This window comes from Periplaneta americana, chromosome 4, assembly GCF_040183065.1.
Source record: "Periplaneta americana isolate PAMFEO1 chromosome 4, P.americana_PAMFEO1_priV1, whole genome shotgun sequence".
Taxonomy (NCBI): Eukaryota; Metazoa; Arthropoda; class Insecta; order Blattodea; family Blattidae; genus Periplaneta; species Periplaneta americana.
Window position 1 is genome coordinate 150053376 of NC_091120.1, and position 14307 is coordinate 150067682.

The 14307-nt window shown below is 33.9% G+C and overlaps 2 protein-coding genes across 12 annotated transcripts in view; both read left to right on the forward strand.

Annotated features, from left to right (window-relative positions):
* Positions 1-14307, forward strand: part of LOC138698320 (uncharacterized) — a 74883-nt gene that overhangs the window by 31368 nt on the left and 29208 nt on the right. For 4 of the 11 annotated variants that reach the window (XM_069824147.1, XM_069824152.1, XM_069824151.1 and 1 more), the window contains exons 1-2: positions 8703-9039; positions 9625-9683. The gene's annotated coding sequence lies outside the window, so the exon portion shown is untranslated. Of the gene's footprint in view, positions 1-8700; positions 9040-9624; positions 9734-14307 lie in introns of those variants that run through there. The other 7 variants (XM_069824149.1, XM_069824154.1, XM_069824150.1 and 4 more) reach the window with 5 other exon arrangements.
* On the forward strand, positions 205-2965 carry LOC138698959 (uncharacterized). The gene is made up of 3 exons (XM_069825153.1): positions 205-331; positions 648-1220; positions 1485-2965. Exons 1-3 carry the CDS (start codon positions 313-315, stop codon positions 2963-2965), a joined length of 2073 nt encoding a protein of 690 aa, XP_069681254.1. The 5' UTR covers positions 205-312.

Here is a 14307-nt window from a genome sequence, read left to right on the forward strand (position 1 = left end):
GCTTTATCCACTAAGCCACGCCGGATACAATCCCGACGCCGCACAGTGGGGTATTTGCATCAAAAAGCTGGCCAAAAGTCGATATTTCAATATTGTCCTACCCCTGAAATTCTTGCTCCCTGACAGAAAGAAATAGTGGGGGAGCGATAAGATAACAGTTTGTGTTTCATCTGCTTCATCATGTGGTCGTCAGCTCAGTCGAAAGTTGAGTCTTTGTGACAGTATACGTGTATCTTATTGACGCTCTGAGCAAGTTGACAAGTTCATTATTGTTTTTCTACGTTTTAAAGAAACAGTGTGGCCTGTTACAGGATGGATCCTTCTCAGCAAGGTATGTACTTCACTTTTGAGGGCTTTTTGTGTTTATATAAAATATATTTACAAAGTTATTGCGGTTAGAAAACCATCTATATTTTCAGTATTTTTTTTTTACGAACCCAAGTTTTTGTTTAATGATTTAGTGTACTTCAGGGTGAGTCCCGATGTTATTTCCTATGTTATTACAAAGACTAAATCTTTGGGTGTGTAATAGAAAAGAAATTGGCTGCGATCTCGTGCGAATTGCTTATTTTCATACATTTTTGTAACAAATACTAATTTTCAATTTTTTACTCTGTTACAAATATATATATTTTTTCTTTTACTAGGGCCATCTCAAATCAAAATTTTGTCAAGGAAACAATTATATGATATCATGCAAGAGCAAAAAGAATGTGATATCAACGAAAAATTAGAATATCTCGAAAAATATTTGCTGATGCAAGAGAATTACTCAGAGGAACAAATTAAGGCTTTTAAACATACATTTTCGTATACAAAGGCAGAGTTAAAAAGGAGATGGTTGAGTGCAAATAGAAAAGATAATTTATTCAGGAAAAATAATGAAATCTGGCTTCAAGGGACCTTGGAGTTACCCAAAGCAATGACAACGGCTACGACTGTATTCGGACGGCCACAAAAATCTTTCGGCGACTCTAGTGAAAGAAGTAAAAGAAGGAAGACTCAAGGACTTAGAGAAACAGTAGATACCGAGGAATTGACTTTTGCCACCCAGATGAAGCTGCGAGCTTGTGGAAAACCAGACGCATCAAAAGTTCTTAAGGAAATTACTAAATCTCCTAAGCGAGCGACAAAATACAGGAAGGCGTACTCCAGCAGTCTACAAGAAAAAAGAGGGCAGTTGTCACCTCTACAAGCTCTTTCTATGTTTGTGGAAGCAGGTAATTTACTTTATCACCTGCTATTTATGTCTTATTGTTCCTTAATTATCTGTTCTATTTCCATTGTTGTTGTTGTTGTTAAGTCAACTGTCCAAACACAGGTCTGAACCTCACAGGTGATACCAACAAAGAGGCATAGGGTAGGGTGACCAGTTCATTTCCCCTTCCATTTCATACATCGCTGACTTGGTACATATTACATTAATCAGACTTCAGATGTACACAAACAAATGAAAAATATTTATTTTATATACTTCTTTATAGGTTTATCAAGAAGACAGTACGAGATCGTAAGAGCCAGCGACAAAACGCTTTACCCATGTTACTCCGTGTTGCAGAAAGCTAAGAAAGACTGTTACCCTGTACCTGAATCTTATCAAGTGACAGCTACTTGCGCAGAAATAAATCTGCAAGACTTGTTAAACCACACTGTTGCTCGATTATTGTTATATTTGCAAGAAGTTGTGCAAACTTTGAGTGAAGATGAGTGCAATACATTAGAATTAATAACCAAATGGGGCTGCGACGGATCTCAACAGACTCAATTTAAACAGAAATTTGAAACTGATATAGATTCAGATGCCAATATATTTCAAAGCTCACTAGTACCTTTACAGTTAGTTTGCGGTACAGATATAAAGAAGGTAATATGGAAAAATCCTACACCTTCTTCTCCTCGATATGGTCGACCCATTAAGATTAGATTTGTGAAAGAGTCAGCTGACTTAACTAGAGAAGAAATCGGTTACTTGGAATCAAAAATAGTAACTTTAAATGAAACGAAAATTGAAATAAATGGAAGAAACTTGGTTATAAAACACACACTGATACTAACTATGATCGATGCCAAAATATGCAATGCGGCCACTAATACTACATCTACTATGAAATGTTATATCTGCGGAGCCACATCAAAAGAATTTAACAGTTTATCAAATAGAAGGGAAGCTGATCAAAGCACATTCAAATTTGGATTATCCACCTTGCATGCAAGAATTCGATTATTTGAGAGTCTACTGCACTTGTCTTATAAGTTACCCCTAAAAAAATGGCAACTGAGAACAAAAAATGACAAAGAGATTTATAAACAGAGGAAGACGGAGATTCAAAATCAATTTAAGAATAGAATGGGCATTATTGTAGATGTTCCTAAACCTGGGTTTGGAAACAGCAATGATGGAAATACCAGCCGAAGAGTTTTTATGGATCCTGCTTTGTCCGCTGAAATAACAGGTATGAATGTTGAACTGATCTATCGATTCAGAGTCATTTTAGAAGTTATATCAAGTGGACATAAAGTTGATACTCTAAAATTCGCTGCTTACACCATGGATACAGCAAAACTATATGTTCAGCTGTATTCATGGCATCCAATGACCCCCACAATGCATAAGATTTTAATTCATGGCCCAACTGTAATTGAAAATGCCCTTTTACCGATTGGACAACTGTCAGAGGAAGCAGCTGAAGCAAGGAATAAGCACTTCCGTTCCTATCGCCAAAATTATGCCAGGAAGTTTTCTAGAGAGTCATGTAACCTAGATATCATAAACAGGCTGCTGCTTAGCTCGGATCCTCTGCTCACAAGCATGAGACCAACCCCGAGGAAGAGAACGAAACCATTTTTAAAGGAAACCACAGAAATGCTACTACCTTCTTTATTTACGATTTCTGCTGATCGAAATGAAGACGATGAATCTGCAAGTGAAGCTGAAGAGTCTTCTGATGAGGAATCTTGGGAATAATCTCATTAATAGAGTATCTAACAAACTGAAAGTGAGCTAAATGTTTAGGTAAACAAAAATTAGTAATAAACTTATATATTCATGACATGGAAAACATCTACATATTTTTAGATCAATATCTTATATACTTCCATAATTACATATATTATATAATTAGTGTTAACTTATTTTCAAAGTACTCGTATACTATTATATATTTATGTCTTTAATCAGAAGAAATTAAATTTTATTTCAGTTGAGTTGTTGCCTTCTGTATAACGAAATAAGATTTACGTAAATAAACTATAATCTTTGCTATAGAGATATAAATTTACCTATATCTGCTGTATGAAGAATATATGTTTTAGACTATTAGGCCTATATTAATTGATTGACTAAGTGTAAAAATTGCAAACATTACATAGCCTAATCATTATAAGATATGTATCATTAAAATGTAACAATTTCGTTTTGATTTTTGGCTTTCATATAATGTAAGTTTATACATGATGCAATAATAGTTTATTTTCACTACTAATGTATACCTACTCTAATGAAACTACTGATTATTTTTTTGTAATTGTAATTATGTGTATAGGTAGTCATATTAGTCGAAAACCTTGAAGTTGCTGCGATTTAAAATAATAAATAAAGAACTTGGATAAATCAATAAATAGCATAAAACACATTTTGTATTTCTCTCCGAGTGCCATAATCTCCTTATTGCATCCTAATTTAATATATTATCCCAATTAAATGCGATTGGAACACAATAATAATTTTATTATGATAATTAATACTTTTGGCCAACTTTTTGATGCAAATACCCCACTGTGCGCCGTTTAGAATTGTCTCAGATTAAGCTCCTAGAGCTCTATATAGACAGAGTACCGCAACTGTCTTCCCTGCCGCTTGCCGACAATGCGGCGCTCTGATTGGTTCACGTGACCTCGCGCGCTTCTCTGGACCCAAAGCCCGCTAGTCGTAGCATAAGAAAACCATTGAATTCAGTTAAATACCAATTTTCTTCTAAGTTTAATGGCAGTAAAATGCCACAATGTTGTGCATATGGATGTTACACAAGGCAAGAGAAAGGTGTACATCTTTATCGGATACCTCAAGAGCAGAGAGATAAGGAAAGAAGAAAAATTTTGGGTGGCAAGGATAAACCGCGTGTCCATTTAGAAAGTAAATTATCATACTAAGTACGGATTATATAAGACAAAGGTAGCATAAAATGGACAAGCTTACCTTGGAGCTCTGTACTGCTGTATACTAAAATTTCTATAATTTCAGTAATTGGATGCACAGCTATGAAAATAATACTTTATAATTTCTATCGTGGAGGAAGTTGCTGTTACCTCGTGCGACAAATTTCTCTGAAGTTGGGGAAAATTGAACAAAGTTGAATTCTCTGTCTGGTGCAACATCCAGGCGATGACGGTATTCTGATTTTTTTCTTTGTCTCCTTTATTGTTTTTATTAGCCGCCGATCCATACAAATGACACTGTACAAAAATTAATAAACTTAATATTTTGTAAGTTTATTATGCTAGAAACTGTAGCCACACGCTCTTTCATACACACGTTACACAGATTTTTAACACAAACACATGGATGAATATTAATAACTAATAATTACATTTTTTGTCATTAAACCCTATGCGCTTTTCCCTACAAAAGGATCCACTTCCACTGTTCGAAAAACGCACTAACTTAACACAAAGTAATGTAGAACAGTCGAGAGTGACTATCAGACTGAAGCGCTCAGACAAAAAAAAACTGACATTTAAAGTCAAAGTAGTACTGGAGAAGAATTTTAGAAAGCTGAAGGACAAAAAAAAAAAAATCTTTATTTTGAAAGGAAAATTGACACATGTAAGATTCTTGAAAATAGGCCTAAAACCTTTGTTACACGTGTACTTAGAATTGGGAGAGAAATAAAACCATAAAAACGAGACATGACGGTCTCACAAGTTCAATGAAAAGAAGGAAAAACGGCAGACCTTGCCCTTCAACATTTCTGAAAAGTAGAGACTTTCATTCTATATAAAAAAAGGAGTTACCCATTTTTAAAGTTATTGTTTTCGTAACCCGGTAAGTGGGTTGGATGACACTTTCAATGTTTCGTTTTATAAATTCGGTGTCCACCATTCTTCCACCGTGGCTGTTTGAGGATCACTAGAAGAAAAAAACATTACTTGAGCTCTAAAAATTTGTTTCCTTTTAACATCACCCTTTAGTTACTGCTTACAGAAGGTCAATATTTTTCTTCCCCTTTTATGACTCTGCCTTTCCGAATACTGTATTCAACAAAACTCTTCACCTTTTACGATCATGTATTCTACGTAGCGAAGAGGAGATTTTCAATATAAAGATACAACACATTATTGACCAGTATAACTAAAAACTATCCTCTAAATAAGTCTCCGAACATATTACAGATATTCCTAAATGAAATGAAACAAAATATTATTTTGTTATTAATTAAAAGGGCATGATAAATCGAGGAGTAGTGCAAAGTGTGGTATTAGAAGTGTTGGAATGAGAGAGACAGTTCGAACTTTGAAATAATTTAGGTCCCATTACAAAGATTACAATGTTAAAATTGACAATATGGATGGAAGAACTCCCTAAGTCAGGTTACGTATTTAATTCAGATAATTACTGCAGAATATGATTCTCTGGTGCCTGTAGAATGTAACAATAGTTCGAACGAAGTCATAAACCTTCATATTACACTATTTTATTAAAAACAAGCATCTGAAACTGGAATAATGACGTAACTCAAGAAAATGAGAAACCATAGGCCTAATAGTAAAATTAGGTTACTAAACCATCTTTCACTATTGCTACTTCTCGTCACTGAAATTCTCTGCCACCTGAAGCCAAGAGCTGCCGAACTTTATTTTCTTTTAAATGGAAATTAGAAAAATATCTTATGATGAGTTGCCAGACCTAACGCGTTGTAAATATTTAATGCAATGTATTCCACTGTATTTACTTTTATTTTTTGTACCTTATTTTTATTGTGTAATCGTGTAAATCGTGTTTATTTATCACTTAACACCAATATGTATCCCACTGTGTTGTTTTATATTATTTATTATTATTAGTCTATTTTTTGTTGCGAACATTTTATTGAATAGTCGGTTTCTGCTTTAATTATGTGAATCTTACTTAGGCCTACTTGTAATCTGTTACTAATATGTATTCCAATGTGTTTATTTTTATTTTTACTGTGTACATTTTTTATTGAATTATCGGCTTCTGTTTTTGTGTGATTATTATTTGATTCTAACAACATTAATATGTATTCCACTATGTTTATTTTTATTTCATGAATAAATTTTTATGTAACTACCTATTTTGATTTCATTGTGTACCTAAATCGTATCAGTATGTAATTACTTAATTCCGATCCAGTTGTTGTTCAACTATGTAAGGAAGTTTCAATCCTGGTTGAGTGTAAGAGAAGGCCTTACGGCCTTAACTCTGCCAGGTTAAATAAAGCCATTATTATTATTATTATTATTATTATTATTATTATTAAACCGTTAATAATTGAGTAAAGTGTAATTTCACCTACGAACTATTGTAAAGATTCATTTATGAAAGTATGAGAATTTTGACTAAATTTTTTATTGGTGCATTTTTTTACTAATTTTCTCATAACTGCATTCTTAGCTACGCACTTCTTCCATCAATCTCGACAATAAATGCTAGCCTTACAAACATATTTCAGGCAACGCATTTTACTGAGAGTGACCGAAAATGGCCATGATTATAATAATTTTATATTCGAGTATTTGCTTCAAATAATTTTATTTCAATGTTCTAATTTATTTATCTATAAGTTTGTGTTTGCTTTAAAAACAAATGTACTAAAATTACTAAAATATTGAGCTTTTATTGGAGAATATTGCAAACAAATATGAAAGTGAAGAGTTCCAATGAATAGGCCAGTCACCTATTTCATGTATTCTGTTCGATATTGTATGTAAGTAACTGCCATCAAACTACATAATATACTTCTTAAAATTCTACTTGTAAAACAAGAGTGTTATGGTCTGCCAGAGTTTCCTAGTTCAAAACATATCATGGAATAATACTTGCAGTACGCCTACATTATATATTTGCTCTCCCTTCTTGCCAGAGCTGATGCACGAATAACATGTATTTGCAACGCTTCTAATTGAGATATTACATTTAAAAGTTCATAATGTCATGCGTGAGACATTTAGCTATATGTCAGTATATTTAAAATTATTATCAGTGCCCTAGAATGGAATTTACAGCATAAAAACTGAGAGAGCGCGTCAATTTCCCTATTCCAGCAATGTTAACAGAGCGAGCGCTTGGGTCCACCGTCGACCTTTGCGGTACTCTGTCTATATAGAGCTCTATAAGCTCCATCTCTTGGGTTCCCTCTGGTGGCCGCCCTCTGCACTACGTCATAGATGTCTATGAACGCAGGACCGAAGTCCATATATGTGTTGAGGTGCACTCAGATGAATGACTGATTGGCCGGGATCCGACGGTATGGGCGCCGTCTTAAATCACAAAGTGATTTATTACGCATATCATATATATATATATATATATATATATATATATATATATATATATATATATATATATATATATTTTGATGTACCGAAGTACATATGATATTTCCATGCAGATATTCTGCGTCATTACATGATGAAAGAGTGATGGAACGGAGAAAAATTCTCTCCGGCGCCGGGATTTGAACCCGGGTTTTCAGCTCTACGTGCTGATGCTTTATCCACTAAGCCACGCCGGATACAATCCCGACGCCGTTTAGAATTGTCTCAGATTAAGCTCCATCTCTTGGGTTCCCTCTGGTGGCCGCCCTCTGCACTGCGTCATAGATGTCTATGAACGCAGGACCGAAGTCCATACATGTGTTGAGGTGCACTCAGATGAGTGACTGATTGGCCGGGATCCGTCGGTATGGGCGCGTCTTTCATCATGTGATGACGCAGAATATCTGCATGGAAATATCATATGTACTTCGGTACATCAAAATATATATATATGATATGTGTAATAAATCACTTTGTGATTTAAGACGGCACCCATACCGTCGGATCCCGGCCAATCAGTCACTCATCTGAGTGCACTTCAACACATGTATGGACTTCGGTCCTGCGTTCATAGACATCTATGACGTAGTGCAGAGGGCGGCCACCAGAGGGAACCCAAGAGATGGAGCTTAATCTGAGACGATTCTAAACGGCGTCGGGATTGTATCCGGCGTGGCTTAGTGGATAAAGCATCAGCACGTAGAGCTGAAAATCCGGGTTCAAATCCCGGCGCCGGAGAGAATTTTTCTCCGTTCCATCACTTTTTCATCACGTGATGACGCAGAATATCTGCATGGAAATATCATATGTACTTCGGTACATCAAAATATATATACAAATTTTTAAGACAAATTATAAATTTAATAATGCTCGAACATTGTTCACAGATAAATGTCAATATTCACTGCAAACATTAACGTAAAAAAAATTAACAAATTTTCCTGTCTCAAGGTGGACCACTCTCCCCTACAGTTAAGCTGTACTGCATTTCTTTACTGACCGCTCGCTCTTATCTCTACTCCGGAGTTCTTCCCACTACTCCTATTACTTCTCCTCTTTCGCGTCGCCGAGCTGTCAGGTCTAAATAATCGGTCTGTACAGTATTCCGTTCACGATTATGGCTGCAATTTTTGTCCACCTGCAATATTTAGTCTACGTATTATCAAACTGATAATCTTCTTTTCGTGCGTTCACGTACAAATTCCTTTAAAACTATATCTGCACAAAATGTTGCTCTCTACCATTTACGACGAACTTTCACAGAATCTGCTGTAAAAATTCATGGCTGTGCAATGAAATAAAGAAATCTGCTGACAATGCAGATGAAGCGTTTCGATGGATGCTATCAAACGTTATCTTACTCTCTACGTAAAAACCAAGCTAAATTCTGATAAAGTCTGCTTATCTTGTGTAAAGTTATCTGCTCTGACACTGATTTAAACATTACCAGTGCCAAGAAAGAAAGTGGGAACAACACACTGCAAGGTAATATTTCACTTTTAAGTCAGTTTCAGATTGATTTCAATTATATAACTTGCATTAACTGAGTGTATGATATTTGTAGTAATGTACTGTTTCCAAGTACGTAGTTTCCGGTGCTTTACTAGCTACCATGATTCCCTAAAGATCCGTACTCAAACTCGAAGGACGATCGCACATTTTTAAGAACTGTAAAAATTCTTAGCAAAATTTTCTCAGAGTGGCCCATAATGTACACTTTTATACTATCTCATTGAAGGTATTTGAATACTTATTAGGAAAAAATGCAGCATTCTCTTATCGTATTTTAACTAATTAATTACATTTATTTATTTTAACTGGATCGGCTTCCATAGTGCCAATGAGTGCCAATGATACAAAATCATGATGTTTCAACCTTTACTGACATTCTTACAGAGTCATTAAAAAGACGCGGATTCCTTAACGGGACACTACACTGAAATTTCCAAGTTCCATATTTTTAAAGATTCAGAATGCTGAAAACAATAACTACCATACTTATGAACCTAGATTCACCAAATTTTGATCACTGATATATCAGATTAATGGTGACAAATTTCATTCTTCTAGGCAGCGGTGACCAAACTGGGTGTCGTGATTCCATCGTGTAATCAAAGACATTCATACTGGTAAGGGGAGTTTCCTGTACATTGCTCTCTGTGTCGCTCACGTACTGAAGGTAAGCAGTGTCGGTACCATGTCGCTCTACAAACCCTCTGTCTCTACGAGCAGGAACAGAAGGTTTCGTACAGAATGGGAAGAGGAATTTATTCGCTGTTCTGTCGGAGAAAATGTAATATGTTGCTTTGCTCAACGGTTCAGTTAGTAATATACGTAGAAGCAACAATACAGAGCATTACGCTGAATACACAGACCTATCAGGTATTATTATTACTATTATTATTATTATTATTATTATTATTATTATTATTATTATTTATCAGCAGGTGTTAACTTAGTTCTTCTATACGTGCCTCAATATATAGGCCTACATCTTCCCTTGAATGGTAAAATAGTTACTACGCTATATCTCCATTTTAATTTCTTTTTTTAATCTTTTGATGACTATTATCAGTTATTTACTAGTTATTGATTTAATAATAATAATAATAATAATAATAATAATAATAATAATAATAATAATAATATAGAGGAAATGATCGGATATTACGTGCTAGTATAATAATGAAGTGAGCTATTAAACTCCAAGAACTTAAATCAGCCTTCCATCATCATAATGAAGAGAAAGACAACAAATAAATGTAAGGAAGCCAGCTTCTAGTAGCGAGCAGAATAGCTCGTTCTCTTAAGCCTTCCAACGAAGGAGAGTTTTATAAAAGCGTAATGAACAAGGTGGCTGAAATAATTTGTCCGATGAAAGTTGTTAATTAATTTTGAAAAAACTGCGTATTTTTCGACTAAATATCCAGAAGAGAATTCAGGAAATTTCTGACTGTGTTCATTGAGGAATAATTTTAAAAAGCAAGAAAATTTGTATATATATTTTTATTGGTTCTTGATGATAGTAGTGACATTACAGATACAGCAAAGCTTGCTATTTTTATTCGCGCTGTTGATGAAGAAATCAATGTTAGTACACGAATCACCACTGGTTGTAGTTTTCATGCCATGTACCTCTCCCCAGTCTTCTTATTTCTTAGAACTATCTCTCGCGTGTAATCACTGCCGTTCGAGTTATGGTCACCCCTGTTCTATGTTAAGTGTTTGAATTTTATAATATTTTATTAAAGTATTGAATCGCTTTATATAAAAAGCCCCTTGCGCCACAATTTATATTAAGCTTATTCTTAATATAATAACAATTCTTACACATGGATTTACTTTACCATTGTATTAGCTTATTTCACAGGCAACTACAGTGAAAGCTTACTGTCTCCCAACCTCAAACTTGCATATAACTTATATAATCTTGTCCTGTACACGATCTCATGTTAAATTGTTTTGTCACCTTGACTGTGGGATTAAAAATGGCGGATTGTTCTGCTTGTATAATAAGGTGTTCTGCCAAAGGGTATTGAATATTCAATAAGATAACTATTATTTCAATGACCTTGATCTAACAATATTCTTACGACTGTGACCGCTTTAATTCCATTTCCTTCATGAGTTCGCGCATGCGCATAATGCAATGTAAGCAATCTGGCGGTGATATTCGATTATTTTTCGTGATATTTTGCTCAATATTGTTTTGTACAAAGTGATGATATATTGAAAAGATATTAACTGCATTTTACTAATATAATCATTGGTCTGATATTTTGTTTTTCTATACATCTTGATTACACAACTTTTAACACTATATCACACGGAATATGTATTCTATGTCTTTCTTGTGTTAAATTTTACTGCACCTCGTTAACACTGCAACAATACGAATATACAGACACACAAAAACACATGCAAATGAAATTCTCAACACACAACTCAATTTCAAAACACACACACTCTTTGACTCCACATTACACTACACAAACACACCCCGCAGGAAACAAACAAAAGGAGCCAAGACCAGCACCAACTAATTCTGAAGATGGCCCATAACATGCTGAAACATGTTAACCAGCTAAGGTAAAATTTAACACGAGAAATACATATAATACATATTTTATAGTTACAGTCTGCATATGTTTTTTAAATATGTTATGCATTTCCTGACACTATGAATTTATATTAACTAAATGAATTTCCCATTTAATTTTTACATAGTAACAATATATTTTTAGTCATAGTTTTAATTACAAACTGAATAGTTCAGCAAGGAGCCTACAACATCATTTGCAATAACTTGATTACCTGTACTTCTCTTATTTATGTATGATCCAGTTTGAATGTATAGCACTAGCACAAACATATAAATATATGGTGGTATTCATTTAAATAATTAAACTTCAAATTTTTGTATAAGTCCATTAAGGGGTAAGGTAGAGCTTACAGCAGTAAAATTTTGGAAATATTCAACATTTTTTCCTCCATTACTCTAATCGGTATGTGTAAAACACTGTCCTTCTGCTGTAAGAAAAAAATATTTTTACTATTAAAAATAATTGTTTACATTTTTTTTCAAAATTCATTTCACTGTGCAATGATGAAACTTTTCCGTCATAACTCATAAACTTGTTAGCTTTTTCATGTTCTCTCTCTTTTATTTTATTGCTGAAACTCATGTTTACAATATAATGCTCTTTCAACTACATTCCTTAACAATTAATATATTTTTTTGTGTTAGAGGAAAATACTGATATATGACCATTTTTTAAATAAATTTATTTTTATTAGACAATCTATCAGATATAGAGAAGTGATCTTGTATCATATTGTAGATATGACATGCATAAATACACACAAAAAATTTCATCACAGAATGTTGGATAGTTTTTGAGTTATGTGCAAAACCTTCATCACTGCACAGTGAACTGAATTTTGAAAAAGAAATGTAAATAATCTTTATAAATCGTAAAAATATTTTTTTCATATAGCAGAAGGACAGTATTTTACACGTACTAATTTTCATTATTGTACAATATACAGTAATGGAGGAAAAACATGTTGAATATTTCCAAAATTTTACTGCTGTAAGCTGTACCTAACCCTTTAATTCTTAGAAAGTCGAACAATGCTTCCTAACATTAGTACTCGCGTGGGATGTTACTACAACCCAATTAATAGGCCTAATCTTTGTTTTGCACTTGATATTTAGTGATATTTGTATAGATATTGTTAAAATCTTCAACTTACAAGTAAGTTTCAAGTTTTGAATATAATATTATGGGGTTAGTTACCAAACGTTTGGCGATTTTATAAATTCTAAAAAAAATCGACACCTAGCAGACACTGCTCTATTAAATCATCTTCATTGCTCTTTTCACACTTTCAGAATAGGCCTACACTTACACATAAACAAGGTAATTAATTGTACTTGAAAATAAGAGGTATAAAAAGTAAATTGTGTTAATTCATTCTGTGTTCCTGTTATGCCCGTGAGAACATTCGAAGCATTTCGCGCAAGTCGACAACAGTACTTAGTTTATTAAAACCGAACGGGACGAAACTCGGTGTAGACAAAGTTTAGACTGACTTTCTTGAAAGGTTTGAAACAGAGTTTTAAACGAAACAATTTCCGACGTTTAGTGTTCTAAATAGGGGTGGGGTTTGTACACTCAAAGCTTAACTACTATATATGGGTTAATCGGAACACCAGTAATTAGGTCCTACGTGACCCTATTTTTTATTGAGTATAAAAATAAACCTATCTGAATGTGTCAATTTACATATGGGGTACCGTACAAGTTATTACACCCATTGGTATTACTTTACAGCCACAATTACTTTTAACGTAAACATCGTTTGATACTTAACCTGCATATTCTAGTGCACTGTTGTAGCCCCTCTTCCCGTACGTGTTACAAATATAACACTTGAGAGGTCCGAGGTGCAATTTCAGGGAAACTGTTCATTCCCCTAGTAATCGTCCTTAATCATCCTGGACCTCTCGCATGTCATGTTTGTAATTCATAATAACAACAGGAATGGCATGGTGGAGATTAGATATCTGGAGACTCAAGAATAGGACAGGGAACGTAGAGAAGGATAAATGTCCTTTGTGTGGACTAGCTGAAGACGCAATGCATATTGCGCTAAAGTGCCAGGCAACGAATGATTTGAGACACAGTTGGGTAGATAAAAAATTTCTACAAATAAACGCTATAGTAGCTTATAAAAAATGAATGGTCACCTAAACGCCAGCAATTTGCATAAATTAGGAAAATTTCTTTTTAGAGTTAAAATTAGATGGGAAGAGAAAGTCAAAGCTCTAACGGAGATGGAATTATAAATGTTGAGTAGTCACACGATAAGAAACTACGAAGAGTAGTCAATGAAGTTAGCAGAATAATTCTTAAGAGATTGAAAAAGCTAAGGTAGGAGTTTTAAATACAAGAGCTATACTTATTATTAGTTGTGTACCATTATTATTATTTCTATTATTATTATTATTATTATTATTATTATTATTTATATTATTATTATTATTATTATTATTATTATTATTAGTATTAGTATTGTAAACAGAAGATGCTTATAGGTTCCTTATATATTAGTTTGTGTTATATTTGTATTGAGAGTGATGGCGGATTAAGAGCTGGAATACATCTAATCCGCCATGACGTGAACAATGATTGATGAAATAGATGAAATAAATTCATAATAACGAGTAGGGGAAGAGCTACAACAGTG